The 26,922-nt window shown below is 49.2% G+C and overlaps 1 protein-coding gene across 1 annotated transcript; it reads left to right on the forward strand.

Moving 5' to 3' along the window:
• The first annotated feature begins 99 nt into the window (after nt 1-99).
• Nucleotides 100-4,186, forward strand: LOC115506927. Its single transcript, XM_030304871.1, has 7 exons — nt 100-188; nt 253-391; nt 766-913; nt 1,094-1,183; nt 2,398-2,704; nt 3,004-3,288; nt 3,799-4,186. The coding sequence occupies exons 1-7, from the start codon at nt 100-102 to the stop codon at nt 3,806-3,808; spliced, it is 1,068 nt and encodes a 355-aa protein (XP_030160731.1). The 3' UTR covers nt 3,809-4,186.
• Nucleotides 4,187-26,922: the final 22,736 nt, after the last annotated feature.

A 26,922-nucleotide genomic window follows, 5' to 3' on the forward strand; every position in this document is an offset into this window, starting at 1 on the left:
CAGGCCGGGCCGGCCGGGAGGCTGGCTGGCGCCCGCCCTGTCCCCGAACACCACGTGCCTCGCCCTAGAGCGCTGACGCCCCGCCCCTGGGAGCCCAGTATGCCGCCCCCGAGAGCCTCAAGTCCCGCCCCCGGGAGCCGCACGCCTAGTGCCCGTGCAGCCCGGGACCCGCTGGGCCACTTCGCGAGGTCACGGGCACCCCCAGGCATCTTAGCCGCAAGCCCCCGCGGTCCCTCTAAGGTGTCCTTCCAGCCTGCTGGCCCAGCGGGGTTTAGGCCCGGGAGAGCTGGCGGCGTCTGCCAACCCCGGGGCGAGGGGCGCTTACGGGTGCTTTCGCTGGGACGCCGGCGCCTCCCAGCAGAAGAAAGCCTGTGAGTCAGTGTCAGCGTGCGTAAACGCTGAATCCCGCGTTTCCAAAGTCCCCAGACAGGCAGATGAGCCCCGAAGGGAATGTGCCAAGAGTGACTGTATCACGGGGTTTTGTCTCTGGGGTCTTCCTCTGCGTCCCTGAGAGGTCTGGCTTCCGCTCACCTTCCCAGCCTGGCACACGTTAGGAGCTCACCAAATGAATGAACGTTGTGAACCACCCAACTCACAATGCCATGTCACACTTCCTTTGTGTGCCTTCCACAAGCAGGAAATCATGCATCGGGCCTCAGATATACAGCACCAAAGGGACTCCGCAGCCAACGACTCAGTCCATCTGGGTGGTTCTGATACAGCCCGATGGTTGCCGTGATTTGAGAGAGTTGAGAACCTTGAGAGGAAAAAGCCACTGCTCCCAAGCTCTTCCGCCAGGGTGACCGGACTCCGCCGATCCTCACGCGCCCGGGACAGCCTCGTCTCCTTCCGCAGCTGGCCCGAGTCTTCTCTCCACACCAGCTGGGGTTGTTTCCTGTGGCTGCTGTCACAGGTGACCCCAAAGGGAGGGACTTGAATCTTTCCTTTCCTCTTCCAGCTGCTGGTGGCCCCAGGTGTTCCTTGGCTCGTGGCCACATCCCTTCGGTCTCTGCCTCTGTTCTCACCTGGCCTTCTCCTCTGTGTGTCTGTGTGTCTCCCGCTTCTCTATTACCAAATAAGGTCATGTGCACAGGTTCCAGGGGTCACGACACGGGCACGTCTTTTAGGGGGCTACTCTTCGGTCCACAATACCAACCACCAGCCAGAGGGAGCTTCCCGAAACGTAAGCGGGAACGGGCTCTGCCCTGCCTACCACCTCCCAGGGCCCCTTCAGCTAACCGCTCTCGGCTCCCACCGCTTTGCCGTCCGTGCCAACAGCCTGGCGCGGCTCCCCGGAGGTGGTAGTCTGCCACCTGAGGGTCTTCAAAATGTTCGGCCAAGGGGAGGGACTCGCGTCGCCTACCCTGTCCCCAGCTCTCGCTGTCTGCGGCAAGGCGCGGGCCCCCCCCCCCCGGGCGGAGTACCTGTGTGCGCTGCGTGTTTGTGCGCGGGTGCCCGTGTGCGTGCGGGTGGAGGGACTCAGGGCCCCAAGCCCCCTGTGCAGCTAACCCCCGTCATGCCTGGAGCACCGTGTCACTGCTGACTGTCCCCTACCCGAGGCCGAGACCCAGACCACGCAGAATGGCAGCCGAAAGCGGCATACCATGCACACACACCCCCCACACTCACCCACAAACGTGCGCACGCATCAGGCACGCCCCCCTCCCCCGCGCACACGGAGGGCTGCACCGTGCATACACGTCACACACCCAAATCCTATCACTCTGCCCTCTGGCCCCCGGGCTGCAGGTGACCTCCTCATCCCCCGTGTTTGTCAGTTAAACAGCACGGCTGGAACTCCTCCTTCCCCCCCGGGCCTTTTGTGGTGTGAAGTCTCAGCTCAGCAAGTAATAGGTGCCTGTGAATGTGAGTCAAGGGAATGACTCAATGAACACATTAATTTTTAAAACCCTGGGTCACAGGGCACCCTCCTGGCAGGCAGCCTGGACACAGTGGTTGACAAATGAATAATTCACTAGCCACCAGTCGGAGCCAGCAAACCTCCAGGCTGCTCGGCTCTCCCACCACCAAGCCACACCCACGGTGCCGGCCCTCCCTTCCCGGTCACCTGTCACCACTCCCCGAACGTGGCTTCCCCCCTCTCACCACCCACCCATCCCCTGACCTTGCCCCGGGGATTATCTCCAGACCCTGTACAGAGAAGGATTCTGTGACATTTGCCAACACTTCCTCCAATTGCCTTGGCAATGGCACCGTCTCCTAATGAGGGAGGGAGGGCTCGGGCTGAGGCTCAAAGGGTGGGGCAGAGAAGGGAGAGACGCACTGGGGGCGCAGGGGAGAGGCCGTGCCCAGGCCAGGCCACCGGAAGGCTGGGTGGTCTTCATCAAACACAGGGGATGGTTTCCAAAGTGCTGACCCTGCCCACCTCCTCCCCAGTGGCCTTCACCCTGGGAGCGGTCGGTTGGAGAGCAGCGTCATCCAAGTCCAGTCCCGTCACCTGTCCTTGGAACCTGAGAACGTCGCTCCGCTGTAACCCCTTCTTGCCCACCTCGCCCCCTCTCCTCCAACACCTCCCGGGCCTCCGATCGCTCGCCGTCAGCGAGCCCCACCGCCTTCCTCTGGGTCCGCCTCCGGGTTTCCGCTGCCCTCTTCCCTACTGCCCTTCTCAGCTCCGCAACTCGGAAGCCGTGGGTGTCCGGAGGCGGGAAGTCCAAGACCAGTGCGCCGGGACAGTTGGCTTCTGGTGAGGACCCTGTTCCGGGTTGCAGAAAGCCAAGTTCTCACCGTGTTCTCACGTGGTAGGAGGGGCAAACCACCGTCTGGGGTTTCTTTTATAAGAGTACTGATTCCACTCATGAGGCTCTGCCCTCGGGAGCTACTCAGCGGCCCCCCTCCGAATACCATCACCTCGGCCATTCGGTTTCACCATGCGGGTTTGGGAGGAGGGACACATTCAGACCCTAGGCCCACCGAGGTCATGTGCCACTTCCAAGCTGTCTCCTCCCAGCGACACCTGTGGCAGGTGACCTCCCTGTAATGCAGGGTCTGGCTCCTTACTTTAAAATGTGACAGCCGACAGCTTCGAAGCCTCATCCTCCCTGTCCCTTGTGCCCCACACATGGGCAAGCTGATGTCAAAGCCTCCGGGCTCCCTTCCTCGGCATCAGCGGGGAGTTCGCACCACCCACAGGAACCCCCGCCCCTGCTCTAGCTCCAAACACGACAGAGACACCCCCGCACCCCCTGCCCGGTCTCCTTTCCATGTCCTCTCAAGTCGTCTTCTGACCACCTTGGGGACCTGCCGTGCGATCCCAGGAAGCCTCAATGTGTGAGTAAGGAACCTTTTCAGAACCTCTTGGGGGTGTGGTGCCATCGGTCTCCATGCCCAAGGCAAATTTGGGGTGGGAGGTCAATCCCGTTTCTAAAGGGGGACCACAACACACTCCTTCCTGCCCCAAACACTCTCCTCTTGTGGACTCATCGCCCCCACTCTCCTGGCTCCCTGCCTCCCTCCCCCACGGACTGAGTGCCTGCATGAGCCAGGCTCAGGCCTGCTGCTGGGACGAAGCAGACAGGGTCTCCCTTCAGTTGCCTTGCCCTCCTCCCCCACCTCGCATGCTGCACACAAAGCAACCTTTGTCAAACCAAAATCTGGTCAGGGGCCCTCCCTTCTCGGAGCCTGCAAAGCCATATTAGCTGCCTGGACACAGCTCTATCTACCTGGCAGGTCAGGGTTCAGTTTTACTAAAGAAGGTGGAAGTTTCCTTACAAGTGGGGAAACTGTGGGGATAATGGCTCTTAGTTAATCTACTACCTGAGATTATTTCCTTTTTCACAGTTTTGAGTAAAAACCAGCTCTACAGAGAGAAAGATTGAACAGCTCTGAACACCCATGAGATCTCGTGTGACCAAGTTGGACCCCAGAAGTGTGGAGAGTCGGCATGAGGGTTAGAAAACCCACTCCAGCAATAGACATGTACAAATAGCTGCTACAGCTCCAGAGACAAAAAGTAGATTCGTGGGTGCCAGGGGCTGGGGGAGGAGGGGAGGGGTGTTGGGAGAGCAACGGAAGTAACTGTTAATAGGGACAGGGCTTCTTTGGGGAAGTGATAAACACGTTCCGGAATTAGATTGTGGTGATGGTGGCACAAGTCTGGATATACTAAAAACCATTGCATTGTATAGTTTAAATGGGTGCATTTTATGGTATGTGAATTATATCTCAATAAAGCTGTTGTATAAAAACATTACCATGGATAGCTGTGCCACCAAGGACAAAATCCTCCCATGGGGAGAAGGCGTTTCAGAAGGGAGAGCCGAAGACTGGCCAGCAAAGGGAATCAGAGGGCAAAGCTGTGCTGGTGGAGCGACCACAAGGTGTTTTTCGAAGAGCTAAGGCTCTGCGTGGACAAGCACACGGACCCATGCAGCAGAAGCTGACAAGCCGAGGGGAGGGCAGTAGGACAGGTGCAGCGAGGGTGGTGACACTGTGCTACAGAAAGGTCCGGGGGCCCTGGGGAAGACAGAGAGTTCAGGGAAGACCCAGAGGTGTAACACATGCCCTCAAAGTCCAGAAATGGGGCTAACGGTATCAATTCTGAAACCCAAGACTCTGAGAGGCGAGGCCCCTTGACGAGGAAAGCTTGGGTCTGGTGGAAACATCCTGCCTGTCATTCTGCTTACCCGAGGCCCACCACCCAGACTGAAAGTCGATGCAGACAGACATCTTGACCCGAGTCCATCTGATGGGTGATCTCCTTAACCCATAGGCCACTTGAAAACAGAGACAGGGACCAGAGCGATGTGGCCCCAAGCCAAGGGATGCCTGGAACTACCGGAGGCTGGGAAACTCCTCGCCTCGTGCCCTGTTCTCGGAGGGAAGAAGGCCTGAGGAGGCATAATTTGTCCGAGGGCGCTGAGAAATAAAACAGATGAAGAGGGTGCAGATGAAGAAATCAGATCCAAGAAGGTCAGGTGGCTTCTCAAGGTCACCCAGCACATGGATGCCATTCCAGATGTGGCGCTTTGAGCTCCTGGAGCAGTACTTCCTTGTTATCCCAAATGGGCCCCATTGAGGTTGGAAAATGAGGTCCTGACCAGTGTTGCCATCCTTGCCAGCGCCTCTGTCCTGTGTGCTGTGTCATCGTGCCCTGTACGTCTCTAACCGTAGCCCTCCCAGTGTTTCCACCAGACCCTCTCTGGGTTACTGTCCACAAAGCCTTTCCTGTGGTTGGGACCACTGAGGCTTGGGGCCAGAACCGCTGCCTTCCTCACTCTCCCCCTGGCTTCCTCACCCCCATATCTTTGGCCGTGGGGCCAGCACAATGCAGATTTTCACTCACGTGTCCACCATCATTTGACCAACTCTGTGTCCAGGCTCAAAGTCCAGAGGGAGAATCTGATTGGATGAGCCTAGTTAATGAACACATCACCCTGAAACAGGAAGCCACCTTTGGTCAGCTAGGGCCAGTCCAATGTTTGTTCTGGTCCCTGTGGAAGGGAACGTGTGAAGGGAGGCAGTGACCGGCCAACTCGGTTCGGGAGCCCAGGGACATCCATTCGACAGGGCCACTGCAAGCACACCTGTGTCCACTGCCTTGGGTCCACACTTTGTGCGCCACTCCCTTACACCTAGAAAGGGACTCAGAAAAGGACAAGTGAAGCCAGTCAGAGATCTTGTCTCTGCTATTTGTTTAATAGGCAGGGAAGTCAAACCTTCATGGCAGGCAGTCAATAGAGGCAACTATTAGAAGAGTTACAATGTTAGGGAGAAGTCAAGCAAGTGAAATGATAACAAAGTGCTTCCGGACTGGAAAGGGAAAGACAAAACTCTCTCTTCACGGATGATACAATCTTGTATACAGAAAATCTGAGGGAATCCACAAAAACCAACCAACCAACCAAACAACAACCTATTAGACTGAATAAAAAAGTTCAGCAGAATTCTAGATCAATATATACCAACCAACTGCATTTCGGTACACTATCGAGAAACAATCCAGAATGAAGTTAACGGTTCTATTTACCATGGTAAATTCAAAAAGAATAAAAAACTTAGGAATAAAGGTAACAAAAGAAGGGCAAGACTTGTACAACAATATCAAACAAGATCTGAATAAATAAAAAGACATCTCAAGTTCATGGGTCAAAAGACCTATTATGAAAATGACAATAGTTTCCACATTGATCTACAAATTCAGCGCTATCCCTACCAAAATTCCAGCTGGCTGTGTGTGTGTGTGTGTGTGTGTGCAGAAATTGATGAGCCAATCCTAAAATTCACATGGGAATGCAAGGGACCCTGAAGAGCTAAAACAATCTTCAAAAGGAACAAACCTGGAGGATTCACACTTTCTGATTTTAAGTGTTTATTTATTTATTTTTGACGAGGGTGGGGGCAGAGAGAGAGAGGGAGGGAGAGAATCCCAAGCAGGCCCTGCGCTGTCAGCACAGAGCCTGACGTGGGGCTCGATCTCACAAACCCTGAGATCAAGACCTGAGCCAAGATCGAGAGTTGGACACTTCACTGACTGAGCCACCTCGGTGTGCCCCGTGATTCCTGTAGCTTGATGGTAACTTTTAAAATCAATAACTGTGTCGGGGCACCTGGGTGACTCAGTCGGTTAAGCATCCGGCTCTTGATTTTGGCTCAGGTCATGATCTCAGGGTCATGGGTTCTAGCCCCTCATTGGGCTCCGTGTTGGGCATGAAGTCTACTTAAGAAAAAATAAGCTACAGGCCTCAAGACTGTGTAGAACAGTCTGTGTAGAACTGAGAGCCCATAAATAAGAATAGCCTCTTCTACAAATGGCACTGGGACAACTAGACAGCTGCCTGCACAAGAATGACATTGGATCCCCTATCTCACACCATATACAAAAATTAACTGAAAATGCATCATAAACCTAAACGTAAGAGTCAAAACTATAAAACTATAAAAGTCTTGTATAGTTTAAAAACTATAATACTCTTTTATAGTTTAAAAACTATAAAAACCATAAGCATAAATCTTTGTGACCTTGGATGAAGCTGTGAGATCACGACCCGAGCCGAAGTTGGACAGCCAACCAACCGAATGACCCGGGCGCCCCTTAACAGTTCTGTTCTGAGACTGGCTGGGTTGGAAGGTACAGAAAAAAAAAAATAAATGGTTCTGTGATCCATAGCACACCACCGAGAAAGTGACTTGTACCTGGAATATATAAAGAACCATTACAACTCAATAATAAGAACACAAATAACCCAATTAAAAGGGGGCAAAAGATCTGAATGGACATTTCTCTGAAGACCGTATACAGTGTGCCGTGAGTTTGTGAAAAGATGCTCAGCACCACTAGACATTAGGGAAATGCAAATCAGAACCACGAAACAGTACTTCCTGCCTGCTGAGGTAGCTATCACTAAAAAGACATAATAACAAATGTTGTCAAGGATGTGAAGGAATTGGAACCCTCACACATTGCTGGTGGGAATGTAAAATGGTGCAGCCACTATGGAAAAGTTTGGCATTTCCTCAAAAAGTTAAATATAGAGTTATCATATGGCACGACAATTTCACTCCTAAGTATATACCCAAGAGAAATGAAAGCATATGGCCACACAAAATCTTATACGTGAATGCTTACAGCAGATTTATTCATGATCGCTTAAAAAGCGAAAACAACCCAAGCGTCCATCAACTGATGAATGGATAAGTAAAGTGTGGTCTCTCCATACAATGGAATATTATTGGGTCATAAAAAGTAATGAACTATTAATAGGTACTACAACGTGGATGAACTTTCAAAACGTTATACAAAGTCCAAGAAGCCAAACGCAAAAGATCACATACTGTATGATTCCATTTATATTATTTATTTTGAGAGCGAGAGGCAATGTGTGCGAGCAGGGGAGGGGCAGAGAGAGAGAGAGGGAGAGAGAGAATCCCAAGCAGGCTCCGAGACAGGGCTCGATCTCACGGTTCGGTTAAATGAGATCTTGATCTGAGCTGAAATCGAGTGCAACACCTAACCAACTGAGCTAGTCAGGTGCCCTGAATTGTCTACTTTAAATGGGTGAGTTGGTATGTAAATTATGTCTCCAGAAAGCTGTATTTATTTTTAAATGAAAGCCAGAAGGAAACATTTAAATTGTTACTGCCCTGGGGCAGGTCTAGCTAGAAGATAAAGCAGGCGGTCCTGAGTGAAGGCCACCTCCAGGGTCTCAGAGGCCCTGTGTGAAGCTGCCAGGGAGTAACGTCAGGGGCCAGGTGTCAGCATGGGGGGGACGCGTCCCTGTACTGTCTTGGAATTTCCTGTAATTTCAAACCAAAAACAAAACAAAACAACGATGTCACATGCGCCAGCCTCTTATCTGGAGGCCCTGGAAGATTCTGCTTCTAAGTATATTCAGGTCATTGGCAGAACCTAGTTGCTTGAGGCCGTAGGACTGAGGTCACCATTTCCCTGACACATGGCTGCGGGCTGGAATTCTTCTCATTATCTTTGAATCTTTCTTACTCCCGTCTGGTCTCAGCTGGAAAATTCTGCTTGTCAGGACTCCTGTGACAACCTTGGACCCAGCCTATAATCTAGCCTAACATTCCTATATCCGGGTCAGTTGGTTAGTAGCCTTAATTACATCTCCAAAGTCCCCTTGGCCGTGCAATGTAACATCTTCATGGGCGTGACATCAGAGGGCAAGGGTCACCAGGGCCGCAATTATGCTTAGCAGGAGTGAATTATTTAAAAGCTATGTCGTTGTACGGTGACAGATGGTTGCTACACTTGTGGTGAGCAGAGTATAACATATGGAGATGTTGAATCACTCACTATACTGCACACCTGAAACCAATGTCACATTGCATGACGACTACATTGAAATGAAAACTAAAGAAAGAAAAAGTTTAAAAGTGAATGAATGAATGAATGAATGAATGCTATTTGGGATACAAACCCCCCAGGATGGGTGAGGAGTTGGGTGTCGGGGAGGAGGGAGGGGAGCATCAAGGACTTGCTCCCAGTTTAGGGCAACCCAGGGGGAAAGGCCTGGGCAGACGTGAGAGGGACAGAGGTCACCCAAGAGGAGAGTGGGCCGCGGGGAGAATGCCCGGGGAGGGTCCGGCTGTGATCCCCTCCCGGGATGCTCTCCTCCCCCTCTCCCGCCCCAAGCTCAGCCTGCGGTTTTCCTCCGTGGACCCGGCTTTGGAGGGCCAGTCTCCTGTCTCCTTCGTCTGCGAAGACCCCCCCCCCCCCCCTAAATCAAGGCCGGAAGGAATCCCAGGGAGCGCAGGTGGCCGCCCGCCCCTCCGAGCCCGGCGTGCCCGCTGCAGCCTGCCACTAGGGGGCAGAGTAGTCTACACCGAAAGCCGCGCCGCTGGCGTGGGTGCGGGTGCGCGCACGCGCGCGCCCCTGTGCTCGCTCCTGGACGGCGCGCTCGTCTCTGGGCCGAAGGAGCTCCGCTCACTCCCCCTGCCAGTCAGAGCGTCCTCCCCCCTGCCAGGTGGCTCACAGGGTCCCCTTGGCCGGAAACCGGAAAGCGGGCTCTGAGAATAGAGAGAGGTCAGCGAAGGGGGAGCCCAGCGGGTTTCCGTCCCACCCCAGTCGCCCACAAAGCACCGACGTTGCGCTGTTCCGCCCGAAGAAGGGATCTAATCCGGGGTAGAGATTGAGGGTTGTGGCGGCGCCCACGGCCTGGAAGGTTGGGGCCTTCAGAGAAAGGAGGGGAGCGCGTCCCCTCTCCAGCCCCGTCAAACTCAGGCCCGGCACCCTCGGTGCCAGCTCTCCAGAATTGAAATTCACGGCAAAATCCAGAACTAGTGAATAACTGGGCTCAGGTCCCAGAAATAGGCTGCCCTTTCTTCGGGGTGAGGGGAAGATCCTCCCAGCTTCCTGTTGCCATGGTTTCCACTCCGCTACCAGGCAGACAGCTTGGTGGAAGCCATTTCCTGCAACGGGATGCTGGTGCCGCCGGAATGCGCAGCTGACGGGGGCCAAAGGAGAGCCGGGTGGAAAAAAAGAAACCCTGGTCCCACAGATCCTGCAGCCAGAGAGTAAATGTCAGGGCGTTACGCGCTCCTCGAGCACACGGGTCGGGAGGCCTTGAAGAGAGACTACACAGGAAAAAACAAAATCAAAGAATGTGAAAGCTAAAACATGCTTTGGCAGAACGTGCGGGTGGTTGGGGCACCGGTCGTGGGTTCTCGGGACAGGGGAAGCCCTCTTCTCTTCTGGCCAGAGAAACGGAGCGAGACGGGAGAGCCCTTAGGCCATGCTACCCACACAAGAAGGTCTTGGGGGTCCCCAGCGGGCACAGCGCGACAGACTCTGAGCTCCGGCTCTTTTGTGCCCTGACATTTGGAGCCTTAGGACATTGCTAGCAGGTCCGAGCCAGGGGCCCAGAGGCCTCAGCTCTCCTGTTGAGCCACGTCTGTTCTCCAAGAGTCCACGGATGCCCTGTAGGCCTGCACAGCCCAGGTGGTGAGCCCCTGTGGTCTCCAAACCTACAGGCTGCCCCTATGCTGACACAGGGACGCTCTCACCTCTGCCCTGCTGTTCGTCCTGAAACCACAGCCCAGTGATTTGGGGTCTACACTGAGTGTCTCCCCACCCTGCCCCCATAGCCTCATTCATGAGAAATGTGTCTGGGGCTGCCAGTCAACCTGGCTTGGCTTGTGGAAAGGAGAGTCCTTTGGGGGGCTGCCCTCTGCCCCCAGACCCCCGTCCTGGCTGCCTTCCGGGAGAGGCCGCTGCCCCCAGCCAAGGCCCACCGCTGGCCCCGTCTGGAGAGGACGGAGCCCGGAAACAGGCATCATACCTGGGCCTGCGGCCCCTCTGCCACTTCCTGGGGCTCCAGCTACCATTCCAGACCTTTCGTGCTGGTGTAACTGAGGATACGGTTCGTTGACGCTAGTCAGGCGTGTTCTGGCACTTCCCGACCCCCACTCCCTCACCCCTGACGATGAACTTTGCTGGCTCTTTTGAGCGATTAAAATTCAGCCCAGATTCGCATCCCATTCGGAACTCCCCCTCCCCATCCCCACGACTGGAATGGAGCGGAATAGAGACAGGGTGCTCTGACTTCCCCTCCCTTCCCAACACCGCCCGCCTCTGCGGAGGCGGGCAGGCCTGGTCTTGCGCCCCGGGCCCAAGGTCGAAGCGGGAAGGGTGCCCCATCTTCGTCCGTGGCTTCTGCCAAGGGGGTCGCTCCTTTCCCGGGGTGGGCTCAGGCCCCTCTTTGCTAAGGATCCTTTAAGGCCGGCAAGCCCTTCCGTCTTTGGGCCCTAGCCCAGGTGACTGCCCCCTGCAAGGACAGCCACCTGGGCCGCACTCCGATCTCAGCGCTCTGGGCCCAGGCTGCCTGCTGCCAGGGTAGAGGGGAACCGGGGTACGGGTGCCTCAGACTTTCCTTCCCAGCACACACACTCAGACCGGGCAGCTCTTCGGAGAAGCCTCCTTTCTCCAGAAAGCCCCACGGGCAGACGGGGGAAGAGGGCAGACGCAGGCACCCCACTCACAAGCCCAGCCTAGACCGCGCTCCCCATACCTGACTTCCTGCTTGGAAGGCAGCCCAGAAGTGGGTCTTCCAAGAGAGCAAGGGGTCCTTCTCCCCAGACTAAACCATTAAGAGCTTCTGTGTGGGCAGCAGAGGAGGCTTTGCCCCCCAAAGGTGGTGGAGGCTCACAGGGGGTGAGGGCTCAAGGGAGCTTCCAGGGGAGGGTACTAAAGGAGGAGAAGGATCTAGAAGTCTGGGTGGAGTTCTCCAGGCCGAGGGAAGGGACCAGAAGGAATCACAGGGAGGAAGTGGGGCGCCCTGGAAGCTACCCGGGGGCTGGAGAGGCCCCTACCCTGCCCCCAGCCTCAGGGCTCAGGGCCCCCATCAAACTGGGCCCCGCACCTGCATCTGGGCCTTATTTGCTCCCAACTTTTCGGCATTTTAAGGATTAAAACCAACAACAAAGGAGGAAAACAAAGCATTCCTCTCAGTGCAGCTTGCTTTAATCCGTGTTTCTATAGTAGTTAACGTGGATCCCCAGGCCCCTCCACAGCAAACAGTTACTGGATTAACTCGCCTACTCCTCCTCTGAAGGACACACTGTTCTTGCCCCATTTTACGCGGGAGGAGGCTGGTGTGACCTGTCCGGGGTCAAGGGCCAGTGACAGCAGAGCCGTTGGGTGCAGAGGCCATGAGAAGCCAGGACGACACCCGGCATATTTGTCCCTTTCTATTTTGTCCTCTCTGGAATACTTCAAGGACTTTTTTGCCTTTTGGTATAAAGATCTTTTTCTAAGGTTGTTTCGTTCGAAGCATAAGTACGTTTTATTAACATATTTTGCACACTTTGTGTTTCCCGGTCCCATTTTCTTTGTGAATTCGATGTAGTGCCACGTAGCATGCAGCCCAGGGCAGTCACTGGCCGTCCCACTTGCCCCTTCCTGGGACAAAACTGGTGGCGTGGCGTGGCATGGCTGCAGTGAGCGCCCACGTCCGCTGTGCGCCCAGCGCCCCAGGGCGCGGCCAGGGCGAGGCAATGCCAAGTGCAAGGACTGACGGGCAGCTCTAGGAAACGCCACGCCGTGGAGACCCCAGGGCAGCTAGACATGGCTCCTTTTGAAGGAAAGGGGAAAAGAGCACCCAGGAGACGGAGTACCCGTAACCCAGCTGTGAAGCAATCCTTGGAAACACAGCACGCACACAGAAGGGCCTTGGGTGAATTGATTTCAAAATGCTTAATTTTTTTTTTAATTAGGCAAATTGATCATTAGAGAACTGATTACGCCAGAGTCACTGTTAGAATAAAAGGTGAAAATAAACTCCTTCATTTGAATTCCAAATTCGGGCTTGGAGGTGACCCAGTAATGAGACCAACCAGTCATTAGGCAAACTGGCTAATGGATCCGGTGGGCGGAGGTAACCTTGAGTCTTCTCTCCTCCAAGAGTGGGGGTGCTGGGCCTGGCTGCACAGCGGGGGCAGCAGGAATGTTCCTTGCGCTTGACCCCCCGGCCCGGCCCGGGTAGGGTGGCTGCTCGCGGGGTCCGGAGAGGGAGTGCTGGTTATGGAAACAGGATGGGGGCAGGAGGCCCCCCCAGGAGGGGAGGCTGGGGCGATCTGTAGGTGGGGACCTTTTGAGGCAGGAAGTACTTCAGCGCACTATGCACAGGGTGCCACCCGACCAGTGCCTCCGGCTGGCTGACGTGACCGAGACCTGGGGGTCAGAGCAGCGGGCCCCGTTCCGAAGCGAGGCACCAGAGCCTGAGGGCTGCTTCCGAGGTTCCCGGCCACAACTGGATCGCAGCGCCTCTCCACAGGTCATTCAGCGGAACTCTCCGTGTTTAAAACTGTTTCTTTTAGGTACCGAGAAGACACAAAGAATATTTTCAGAACAGGCGTGAGTGTGAAGAACAATACCATGCACGTCTGTGTACGCTGCACCCAGCTCGGAAAAAGAAAGGTGACGTTACCCGCGAAGGACCTTGAGTGCCCCTCCTCGTCCCCCCACTGCCCTCGCCCCGTTTCAGAGGTGACCTCTTTCGTGAATTGTGCCTTTACCGGCCCCCGTACTTTTTTTCCCCCCGGTTTCACCATGTTTGTGTGCAAAACCCCAAACAACACACTGATTCGTTTTGCCTGATTTGAACTTTATGTAGATGGAATCATGCTCATTGTATTTTTCTGCAACCCGCTTTCCCACTGAGCATTCTATTCTGTTCCCTTGGGGGACTAACTCTTAACCTCCAGCAGTTCAGTCCCCTTGTCGGCTTCATGAGCTAGCTGCCACGAGCCTGATGGGCAGTGGGGTTGTCTCCGCCTCCTGTGACGGTACAAACAGCACAAGTTTCTCTCGTAATTACATCCAGGGGGAAGTCCCTGCGCCACAGGAAACGTGTGCTCCCCCTTTTCCGAGGAATGACAAGTGATCGCGCCAGTGCCCAGGCCCACCTGCAGTATCCGAGTTTTCTTGCGGCTCCCCAGGCTTGCCAACACCTCGTGTCGTCAGACTCTGTTTGCCATACAGATAACCAATTGCCCCAGCTTTATATACTCAAAAACGTCCCCTTCCCCCCCACCCTCGAACTGCAGCACCAGCTTTGGCATAAATGGAGTTTCTACACATGCTTTGTCCACTTCCACATTCTCTATTCTGTCCCTTCGGTCGATTTGCCCATCGTTTTGCCAACACCACATCATCTTAAATGCAGTAGCTTTAGAATAATCCAATGTATAAATCAAATGGAAGAGAATTGGCATGTTCAAAACATCGATTGTTTTGGAGAATTCTGAGTAACCAAGATAATGGCAAAACTCTCAACATAGCTTCCAAACAAAAATCAATGAAAAAAAAAAAAAACAAGAACAAATAAAACCACATAAAACCCATGGCCTCAGCATCACTAGAAGACAGAGAGCATCTGAACGTCGAATTACCTCTAATAAATGAAATCACAAGTTTGCAGGGAATTTTCCAAAAGGGAAACACAAATGGACGAAGTCATACATCAAACAATACCATGACCACCCTGAAGGGGAAGAAAAGAACTAACCCAGGTAATTTTGAATGGTGTCCTTGGACAATATGTCCTCAAGCTAAAGACAAAAAGAGAAAGAAACAAATATTGAACTCTAGAGAATAGTTTCCTTTCTTGCGGAGACATGAGGTTACAATTCTGAGACTGTTTTCTGAGCCTTCTAGGGTTGAACAAATACATACATATAGTGTGGACGATGGGAGTCAGCTTTCTCAGTGACAGAGAAAGAAGTTAGAAATAAGCAAGTGGGAAGAAGGCTAGAAAGAACATGGAATTAGAGGTGTCAGTACGAACTCGTGAAGCTAAATGGATGGATGGATGGACAGATGGATGGATGATGATAGAAATGTGTGGCAGGGGCACCTGGGTGGCTCAGTCGGTTAAGCGTCCGACTTCGACTCAGGTCACGATCTCGCGGTCCGTGAGTTCAAGCCCCGCGTCGGGCTCTGGGCTGACACCTCGGAGCCTGGAGCCTGCTTCCGATTCTGTGTCTCCCTCTCTCTCTGCCCGTCCCCCATTCATGCTCTGTCTCTCTCTGTCTCAAAAATAAATAAACGTTAAAAAATTTTAAAAGAAATGTGTGGAGGTGTACATACATATATGTAGAAGCACCTGTACAGTTTTTAATAAATGTGTGTGTGTGTGTGTGTGTATATATATATATAGTGTGTGTGTGTGTGTGTGTGTGTGTGTGTGTGTGTCATTTGCCAATAGGTCTCTAGGTGCAATTACTCATTCAGTCAGATTGAACTAGGAATGCTAGGATAAATGGCTGGTTCTAGGAATGGGGGACAGGAAAAGTCTGGAGGAGCTTAGAACATCTTGTTCTTCCAGAAGGTAAGAAATCTATGACTCTCCATTGATATAAATAAGTAAGTCAACGGGGAGAAATGAGGCTCTTCCTCAGAGTAGAAAGCCAAAGAATAAGTGTAGAGGGAATGATGGAACTGGAAAATCTCCATTTGGCAACCATGATAGTAACGATTGATTCAAGCCAAAATGATCAATGGATTAAAAAAGTAGTAGGTGAAAGTATGATGAGAAACAGGATGTTTAAATAGTCTCAAAATGTCTCTCTACAAAAGGAAAATAATAGCAACTTGATAGTGGGGAAACCTGGCAGACATCACTTGAACCATGTGATCAAAGACACCATCGCCAATAATGGAACAAACCGCCATTGTGTGCCTCCAGATCTGACATTCCTACCAAAAGTGCAAAACCTGAATCTAATGGTAAGAAAACATCAGACAAACCCAAACAGAGGGACACGCTACAAGATAACTGCCCTGTGCCCTTGAAAAATGTCAATGTCATAAAACGCAAGGATCAAAGAGCCGCTCCAGACTGAAAGTAGATACTAAAGAAATATGACGACTGAATGTAAGGCGTGATCAGAGGTGCTCCTTTTCTGGATGCAGAGAAAGGGGAACCCTCTTGCACTGCTGGTGGGAATGCAAACTGGTGCAGCCGCTCTGGAAAACAGTGTGGAGGTTCCTCAAAAACTTAAAATAGAACTACCCTATGACCCAGCAATGGCACTACTAGGTATTTATCCAAGGGATACAGGTGTGCTGTTTCGAAGGGACACATGCACCCCCATGTTTATAGCAGCGCTATCGACAATAGCCACAGTATGGAAAGAGCCCAAGTGTCCATTGACTGATGAATGGGTATTCATATATCCATATATATCCATATATCCATACATATACAACAAGATGTGGTGTGTGTATATATATATACATATATATAATGGAATATTAGTCAGTAATCAAAAAGGATGAAATCTTGCCATGGAACTAGAGGATCCTACTCCTGAAATCATTATTGCACTATATGCTAACTCACTTGGATGTAAATTTAAAACGAAAAATAAATTTTAAAAAAGAGGGGCTCCTTTTCTAAAAAGGACATTATTGGGACAATTGGCAAACTCTGCATGAGGTCTGTATGCTATAGTATTGTATCAACGTTAATTTCCTGATTTTGGTAACTGTACTGCGGTCCAATAAAGAGAATGTTCCTTGTGTTCAAGAAATACACACTGAAGTTTTTAGAGACACAGGAGCATAATGTCTCAATTGATTTGAAAGATCCAGAAAGTAAATATGTTGATGTAGGGGAGCACTGGGGGGTGAGGGTGTAGATATACCGAGACAGGAATGAAACAAACACAATAAAATGTCAACATTTGGGAAATCTGTATGAAGGGTATAGAAGGAATCTATCCACTATTCTGTTTTTAGCAGTTTATATTGGGATATAATTCACATGCCGTACAATTCACCGTTGGGACTATCCCTATGAATGAAATTGCTGGGTCATGTGGAAACTCTGTGTTTAACATGTTGAGAAACTGCCAAGCTTTTCCAAAGCAGCTGCACCACCAGCAACGTATGAGCATCTCAATTTGTCTACATCTTCGCTAATATGTTTTGTCTGTCTTTTTGATTCCAGCCATTCCAGTGGGTGTGGAGTGGGATCTCATGATGATTTGGGTTCGCATTTCCCTAATGACTAGTGATGTTGAGCATCTTCTCATGTGCTCATTATCCACTTGCGTATCTTTGGAGAAATATCTGTTCAAATTCTTTGCTCATTTTCAGAATTGGGTCATTTATCTTTTTATTGTGCAGTTGCCAAGCATTCTTCATATATTCTAAATACAAGTCCCATAGCTGATATATGATTTCCAAGTATTTTCCCTCGTGCTGCCGATTGCCCTTTCACTTTCTTGATAGTATCATTTGCAGCGATTTATCTAGTTTATCTTTTATCACTTGAGCTTTTGGTGTCATATCTAAGAAACTATTGCCTGATCCAAGGTCAGGAAGATTTACACTTAACTTTCTTCTAAGACTTTTATAGTCTTAGCTCTGACATCTAGGTTTCTGATCCATTTAGAGTTACTTTTTGTGTGTGGTGTAAGGTAGGGGTCCAACTCCACTCTTTTGTGTGTGGATATCCAGTTGTCCTAGCACCATTTGTTGAAAAGACCATTCTTTCTCCCATTGAATCGTCTTGGCACCCTTGTTGAAAAATTAGTTGACCATAAATGTCAAGTTTTATTTCTGGACTCTCAGTTCTATTACAGTACTTTTCCAAGATTGTCTTGGCTATTCTGGATCCCTTGCATTTCCATGTGAATTTTAAGATTGACTTATCAATTTCTGCAAAAGTACCAGCTGGAATTTTGATCGGCATCACATTGAATCTAAATCAATTTGGAAAGTGTTGCCATCTTAATATTAATACTCTGATCCATGAACATGGAATGTCTCTCTACTTATTTAGATCCTCTTTAATGCCCTTAAACAATATACTGTTGTACCAGCCTTGCCATTCTGGACATTGACCTTATATCCTGCAACCTTGTTGAACTCATTTATTAGTTCTAATCATTTTTTAGTGGATTTCTTAGGACTTTCTACATATGAGATCATGTCATCCTTTTTAACACAGAGTTTTCCTTCTTCCTTTCCAATCTGGATAGCTTTTATTTCTTTTTCTTGCATAATTTCCCTGACTACCATGTCCAGGACAATGATAACTGGAAGTGATAAGAGCAGACACTTTTGTCTTGTTCCGTTCTTAGGGAGAAAGTTTTCAGTCTTTCACTATTAAGTATAATGTTATCTATCAGTTTTTCATACATGCCTTTTATCAAGTTGGAGACGTTCCTTTATATTTATTTCTATTATTCTTGTAAACTGTTTATAAATTTAAAATTATGTTTAAGAAAGTTAAAAGGAAAAAAATTATGTGTTGCAACCCATAAACATAGCATATATTTTTATTGTTTTTTTTCTTTCACCGTCTTTCATAACATAAAGTATGTCTCTGTTAATGATATATATTTATTTTATATTCAGAAGCTGTGCTAAGTTTTCTTAATAATTTGAATAATTTACCTTTAGGTTTTGGGGATTTTTTACATAAACTATTATGCCATCTGCAAATTATTTCTAAATCTTTTTTTTTTTTTTTTTTGACTTGCCTTGCCTTGCCTTGCCTTGCCTTGCCTTGTTGCACTGGCCAGGGACTCAAGTACAATACCAAATAGAACTGGTGTTAGCCAGTAGCCTTATCTTGTACCTGATCTCAAATGTAAAGCTTTCAACATTTCACAATTAAATAATTTGGTTTTTGGTTATTTTACCCTGATGTCCCTAGCTGGGCATTTCTCTTCATTTATTCTGCATGGAGTTTCTAAGCCGTCTTTAATCTGAGATTAATCTGAGATTTGGAAAATTCTCAACCATCATGTTTTTTAATATTGCTTAGGTCCCATTTTTTTCTTTCCTTGTCTTCTGGGACTCTAATTATGCATATGCTAGATTTTACTGTATCCTCTGTCTCTTTCCCCTTTTTTTAAAAAAATTCCCATCCCTTCATCTCTCCCTGCTTCATTCTGGATAGTTTCTTCCGATTTATCTTCCAGTCCACTGATACTCTCTTCAGCTGCACATACACTGCTATTTTAATGCCTATCCATTCATTTCTTAATTTTGGTTATGGTCATTTTTAGTTCTAGATTTTCAAATGGCTCTTTTCTATAGATTTAGTCTTCTGCCATAATTATCAATATTCTCATTTATATCTTTGTATAATGTGTACTTAGTTATTTTAAAGTTTATATTTGATCATTCGAACGTCTGGAGCCACCGTGGGTCTTTTTCTATTGTCTGTTATTTCTGTTGTTTTTCACTCCTATTGCCTTCTCTCTTCATATGTCTACTTGTTTTTATTGTTTGCTGAACATTGTAATTGAAAATATGTTTGTAGCAATAACTTGAGGGTGAGAATGATGTTATCTTCCTCCAGAGAAGATTCCACTTGGCTTTGTAAGCTTCTGAACACAATGTGGCTCCTGCGAGCAATCTAGGATCATCCTAATCCAGCTTCAGGGATTAAGAGGATAAAAAGCTAGTTAATCCTAGGAGACTCTTTCTATTTCTGGATCACCTTACTCCTTGGGAGCAGCTTCAGAGTCCCAATTAAAATGAAGAAGATGCACCAGAGTATTTCTTTGACATCTCTTAGATTCCAGTGCCTCTCCTTCTAGCCACATGTAGCTATCGATAGCCCTCTGCGGTCTCCAACCCACCCATTCTAGACTCTGCAGACACCCTCAGAGGATAATTAGCTCCAAGCACTGGCTTCACCTTCTTCAGTTCCTGTTCTCTGTATCATGGACTGGAAATTCTACATCCTCTTTCTTCTCTGTGATGCCTTCAAGGAGGTGATTTTTATATTTTTCCAGCTTTTCTAATTGTCCCCATCAGGAGGTAGGCATGAATTAACTAATTTCTCATTACCAGGAATGGAAGTCCTTCACTGAATTTTTACACTCGATTATTTTATTTTTCACCTTTAGCAGTATCATTTGCTTTTTTCACATATATTTGGTTGTTTCTTATAGAATTCTTCCCTTTATTATGTTTTCAATCTCTTCTTGTATTTCTCTAAACATATTAAACATACTTATTTTATCCTCTGTGTCTGATAATCCCATCATCTGAAGTCTTTAGGGGTTTTATTGTTTTATAACTCCCTCAGGGGACTCTGTTCCCTTTTTTATTCATGTGTTTAGGTTCTCTGACTGGATATTTTCATTTCTTAGAGGTTCATAGTGAGAACGCCTTGAAACCTAGATTGAAGGGGGATTCCTTCAAAGAGCATTTGTATGGGCTTCTGGTGATATTTTGGAGTCCCTCCAACCCAGAACCATTTTAAACTGAAGTCTCAGTGTGGGGAGTTTACAGACTACCCAGGTGTTCTAATTCTAGCTGCAAATCCACATGCTGCTTGCTTATGAACACAAATGTGCCCAGCAGATCTCTTCTCCTCCCTCTCATGCCAGGTTTGGAAATAAGCCACTCTCCTTTAGGTCTGGTGGATAAAGCAGTGGTGGTCAGTATCTCGAGTTCACCCTTCCAGCGAGGACATAACCTTTTATGTCCCTCCTTCATGCAGTGGGGGGAGGTGCATGAAGGCTTCCGATTTTGCAAGACTTGGGCTTTGTATTCTGTCCCCACAATCCATGAGGCCATGAAAACTGAAGCTTAAGGTCACCGGGGTCCACAAATGCCCTCAGGATGAAAGTTGGCCTCCGTGTTCTATTTACCTCTCTAGGTACCTGTCTTGACTTAATTTTTGGACTCTGGGATTCCTAACTTTTTCACCATCTCACTGGTGCATTTAAGAGGATGATTTTTAAATCTTTTATTCAGCAATTTCGGTTATTTTCTTCAGAATGGTCATTCAGAGTACCTAGTTTATAATACTGAAGGAAACAAATTAACTCATATCTTTTGAAATGTCACAAAACTTACACCCATGCTAACATAAGAACAGCTTCCTTTTTGGTTTTCTGATTGCAAAATTCTGGATACATCCATCTAAGACGAATCTTTCTCTCAGTCTTAGTTTTTTGTTGAGGGGTGGCCTTGTAACAGCATTCTTTCATAGATACTTTGCAATAATAATTACACACTTACCTATTAGATGTGTCAGTAGATGGCTGTCCCCCTGCTAGATAATATCAGAGACCACATCTGTTTTGTTTTTTCATCTGTCTGTTAGGATTAGGTTTAGCTACACACATGAGAAAAAACTCATTATAATGGCGGCTTAGCCAAAGAAGACATTTATTTGGGGGGAACTGGCTGGCTCAGTCGGTAAAGCATGTGACTCTTGATCTCAAGGTTGGGATTTCAAGCCACATGTAGGTGTAGAGATTACTTAAAAATAAATAAATAATCTTTTTTTAAAAAGAAGACATTTAGGGGCACCTGGGTGGCTCCATAGGTTAAGTGTCTGACTCCAGCTGAGGTCATGATCTCACGGTTTGTGAGTTCGAGCCCCATGTCAGGTTGTGTGCTGACAGGGCAGAGTCTGCTTGGGATTCTCTCTCTCCCTCTCTTCCTGCCCCGGTCCCATGCTCACTCGCTCTCTCTCTCTCTCTCTCTCTCAAAATAAGTAAATAAACTGAAAAAAAAAAGCCAAAAAGGAAAAAGAAGACATTTATTTGTCGTGTGTATTTACGACATCCCGAGGTAAAACACTCAGGTCTAGGATGGATATTCCACAAAATCATTAGGGTTCAAAGGTCCTTCCAGGTCATTCCAACTCACTAATCTCTAGGGTGTGGCCTTCCCTGCCTTGATCCAAGATGGCCGCTGGAGCTCCAACCATCACACCAGAACAAAGATGAGGCAGAGAACAGAGGAAGGAGTGAACAAGAGAATACCAGCATCTCTGACAGGACTTTCCCAGGAGGTGCTATACAAGACTCCCAGTTAAATTTCGCTGGCCAGAGCTGGCCAGCCATGCGGCTACAAGCAGCTGTAAAGGAGGCTCAGAAGTATAACATTTATCCAGGCAGTCATGGGCCTGGCTATGAACCCGTTGCCTGAGAAGGATAGGCAAACAGACGTGGGGGAAGCAACCAGCGGTCCTCACCATGATCACCATATCCGGGGAGCCTGGCCCATGTCTGGCATATGGCCAGCACTCTGCATGTGTTGAACTAATGAAGGGGAGAGACAGGGAGGGATACTTACAGACCTGTCAAGAGTAGGGACTTCTCAGGAATGACAAACGACTGGAAACCAGTCATGTCCATCACTCAAGCCTAGTTGAGTCAGCTCTGCCAGGCCTGCCCCTTAGAGCAGCGTGTGGCTGGATAAAGGGATACAGAAGAGCTCCGTATACCCCCCGAAAGGTCTGCAGGGTATAATGCTACATCCGAAAGCAAGGCACAGTACAGTATACAATAATATCTGTGTAAGAGATCAGGGGATATAAATATACAAATATTGGTTCATGAAAAACATTTCTATAATTAAGAAAATCAAAAAGGCGGGGCGCCTGGGTGGCTCAGTCGGTTAAGCGGCCGACTTCAGCTCAGGTCACGATCTCGCGGTCTGTGGGTTCAGGCCCCGCGTCGGGCTCTGGGCTGATGGCTCAGAGCCTGGATGCCTGCTTCCAATTCTGTGTCTCCCTCTCTTTCTGCCCCTCCCCCGTTCATGCTCTGTCTCTCTCTGTCTCAAAAATAAACGTTGAAAAAAAAATTTTTTTTAAAAGAAAATCAAAAAGGAAACCAAAGCAACCCCTAAGAGTCAGAAACAAGTGAACATAACCATGTAACCGTTTTGGCATTAGCTGTGCAAAACAAGAAGTATTGTGAGTGTCTCAAAAACGTGGAATTTTGGGGCGCCTGGGTGGCTCAGTCGGTTAAGCGTCCGACTTCGGCTCAGGTCATGATCTCATGGTTCGTGGGTTCGAGCCCCGCGTCGGGCTCTGTGCTGACAGCTCAGAGCCTGGAGCCTGCCTCAGATTCTGTGTCTCTTTCTCTCTCTGCCCCTCCCCTGCTCACTCTGTCTCTCAAAAATAAATAAATGTAAAAAAAAATTTTTTAACACAGAATTTTAACTGTACATGCCTAATGGGATATATCTCAAGGAGACAAAGAACTACAAGACAATCTTACTTGTACTCAGCAGCACTTAGGTGTGGTCTTTCTGAAAATATCCTTTCCTTCAAACAGGAACTGGGACCCTGTGCAGAAGGGCTGCGGTCCAGGTGTGGGGCAACAAATGTACAAAACGAGCCTGGGACATTCTGCCGTGGCAGGAAGTGAAGAAGGCCTCAGACTACTAATGCCCCATCAGGGGGACCTGGGAGCCACCCTGAAGGAGCTCCCACAGGCCACAGGCAGCACCATCTGAACATCAAAACGAAGTACAATGGCAACAGCAGACACATAGCCAGTACGTGAAAGTTCAGGCGTTCTTAATGAGTGGTCATTCTGGAAGTTGCAAGGGGACCGAGTCATGACTCGAAGGGTAATAAACAGAAAGAAGGCTCATGCATCTATCTGGCTTTTCCTGGATTACCTGTATTTCATGCTAAGCAAATAGTTGATGAGGGAAAGTTCTTCCATTACCAAATTGCAAGTGGGAAATGCACGAAGAATGATCGAATCAGAAAACCACCCGTCTGTTTGTAAGCTTATGATGAAGGACTAGGTTTTCCAACAAATAGATGACACGGAAAAGCGGAGAAAGGAGCTGTTCTAGATTTTAAGACATAAGAGGCATATCGACCCCATTCTACTTTTTCAGTGTCTATTTTTGAGAGAGTGCACAAGTGAGCGGGGAAGGGGCAGAGAAAGAGAGACAGAGGACACCAAGCAGGGTCCATGCTGCCAGTGCAGAGCCCGATGAGGAGCTCGTACTGCCGAGTCGTGACACCATGACCTGAGCAGAAGTCGGATGCTTAACCGACTGAGCCACCCAGGGGCCCCAGCCCCATTGTGAGTATGGAACTTGGTGGCATTCATATCTGAACAAACCACTATGAAAAGGCATCTTTGAGACAATCAAGAGAAGCATGTATTAGGTAACATTAAGGACTTATTTTTAATATCAATTGTTAGGCGTGATAATGACATTGTGGGGTTGTTTTTAGAAGCCCTTATCTGCTAGAAATCCATAGGTGTTTGTATGTGAAATGACATGACCTTTAGTATTTATTTTAAAATGTTCCGGGGCGGGGCGCCTGGGTGGCTCAGTCAGTTAAGCGTCCGACTTCAGCTCAGGTTATGATCTGACAATCTGTGGGTTCAAGCCCCGTGTCGGGCTCTGTGCGTACAGCTCAGAGCCTGGAGCTTGCTTCAGATTCTGTGTCTCCCTCTCTCTCTGCCCCTCTCCTGCTCATGCTCTGTCTCTGTCTCAAAAATAAATGAAAACATTTAAAAAATTTTTAAAAATACAATAAAATTAAATTAAATTAAAATAAAATAAAATAAAATAAAATAAAATAAAATAAAATGCTCTGGGGCGCCTGGGTGGCTCAGCTGGCTGGGCGTCTGACTTCGGCTCAGGTCACGATCTTGAGGTCTGTGAGTTCAAGCCCCGCGTCGGGCTCTGTGCTCTCCCTCTCTCTCTGCCCCTCCTCTGCTCATACTCTGTCTCTCTCTCCCCAAAATAAATAAACATTAAAAAAATTGAAAACGCTCCAGATGAAAAGCAATGTGGGGTCCTGTTTAAAAAACACACACACACAGGAAAGAAAAACATTCGTAGAAAAACTGGAGAGATCTGAATGAAGTCTGGACTTGAGTTAAGCAAGGGTGAGGAGTACCCAGGAACTCTCTATACTATCTTAGTACCATTTCTGTAAAGGTAAAGTTCATTTTTTTAAAAAAAACACGCCACGGAAAAGGGTAGGGGGGCTATAAATGAAAAGGATGGGCAGAATTCAACAGCAAAGAGGCCAAGAATCTACTTCGAAAACAAACAAAAACCATTTCACCAAAGAGGCCGTGAAAGTGGCAAATAGGGGCATGAAAATGTGCTCGATATCATTAGCCCTCAGGGAAACGCAAATCACAAGCACAGGGCAGTATCACTATGCATCTATCAGAGCGGTTAAAATAAAAACGGTAGCAATAGCAAATGCTGGTGAGGACGTGGAGAACGGAGCCCTCACGCCTTGCTGGCGGGCATGTAAAACGGGGCGGCCGTTCCGGGAAATAGTCTGGCAGTTTCTTTAAAAAAAAAATACACATCTGGGGCACCCGGGGGGCTCAGTCGGTTAAGCGTCCGACTCCGGCTCAGGTCATGATCTCACGGCTCATGGGTTCGAGCCCTGCGTCGAGCTCCGTGCTGACAGCTTGGAGCCTGGAGCCTGCCTTGGATTGTGTCTCCCTCTCTCTCAAAAATGAATAAACATTTTTTAAAAATCCGCATCTATAAAGAGGTAGTGCAAGGATCTGTGTGGTGATGGACCGGCTACCCTTTGATGGCAGTGCTGTGACACGGGTCTACGCACACGATGACATTGTAGAGATGCACACGTGTGCACACAAGCGCGTGCACACATGCCACCTGAGCAGCTCTGGGAGGACACCGATGTCATCTGCTGGGTGTGCAAGATGCCAATGCCTGGGGGACAACTTCCTGTGAAGCTAACATTTCAAAACAGTAAATTCCAAAAAAAAAAAAAAAAAAAAAAAAACCCTCCAGGACACAAAGAAGGGTATACACGGAAAATGCAAGCAAATTGTTGATAACTGTTGACACTGGCTGATCAGTCTCCGGGGTCTCCAGGCCTCCATTAACGATTCTCTCTCCCTTTGTTTAAGGTTGACATTTTCCGTGATAAACAGTTTTCTTAAGAGCCACTGCTAAACCAATGTCTGTTGAATGAATAAATGAAGGATTAATGAGTAACCCCAGTCTAAACCTGTGGTTCTATAGATAATGGAAGCAAGAGTGAGGGAGGGAGAGGCCTGCTCAAGGCCACACGGAATAGCAGAGTCCAAGCCGGGCCTCAACCCCAGCGCTCCTGATCTCCAGTCTAGCTTTTTTAAAACACATCTTTTAAACTTGACACAAGCAGTCCATAATCACACGCTCACTGTACAAAAAAGGAAAATTGACCATAAATCGAGGACTCCAACGTGGCGGGTGGGGAAACCGAGAGTTCCAACATGGCGGGGGCAGGGACCGGGGGCTGCAGCGTGGGGGCGCGTTCCCTGGGAAATGGCACGGGAAGACGGGGGACGCCGGCTGTGCGCAGGGACAGGGGCACAGGCAGCTGGACAGCCGGCGGCCGGTCAGACGGCTCTGCCGCAGGAGATTTTCTTTAAGAAGAAATTACTAGAACGCCTGGTGGTTTGAGCGTCTTGAGAGAACATTTACACGCCAGGACGAGTCTAGGGTTGAATTAGGGATAAGTGCACGGGAAGCTGAGCAAACAGCCAGCCGAAGGACAATTATTAACTCCTGGGAAAACAAAATGCTGTGCAGAGAAGAAAAGTAACCGTGGCTTGCATGGCTTCGCTGTGAATGGCATTTATGTAGCTGCATAATTTTCAAGGATGGGGAGAGAGGAGGGGGTGGGGAGAACAGAACCCTGGTCTTGCAAAGGAAGCACTGAAACAGGCTGGAACCGCGAGGGCCGCCGGCTCGGGCAACCTCGTGAGCCAAGGTTTGGTGGCAGGATGGAGGGAGGCGTACGAGATGGGCCTCAAGATGTGGCCGTTCCCTCTTCCAAACTGCTCAAGGGCTCCGAGGGTCATCCCTCTGCTCTGCACCCTCCTCGGCCCGCCCCTGCCACGGCCCATGCCTCATATTTTGCGGAGGAAACAGAATCCACCGTGCCCCCCTCCCCGCGCTGCTTGCCTCTTGCTTCCTCCCGTCTCTCCCGATGGCTCGTCGCTCCCATCTGAGACCAGTCCCTCCTCGGGGGCACCGGCCCTTTCCCACGAGCCCACCCCAGTGCCAACCCCTCTCCCGGACACCCACCTGTGCACATGCCCAGCCACAGACACGCCTAGGCCACTCTGTGGTCTGCCTGTGTGCTGGACCACGGCTCCATCACAGGGAGAGGGAGGACACTCAGCTCCCTGTAGCCAGGGTGGGAAACGGCTGCAAGGCACGTG

Source organism: Lynx canadensis, chromosome X (assembly GCF_007474595.2).
Source record: "Lynx canadensis isolate LIC74 chromosome X, mLynCan4.pri.v2, whole genome shotgun sequence".
NCBI lineage: Eukaryota > Metazoa > Chordata > Mammalia > Carnivora > Felidae > Lynx > Lynx canadensis.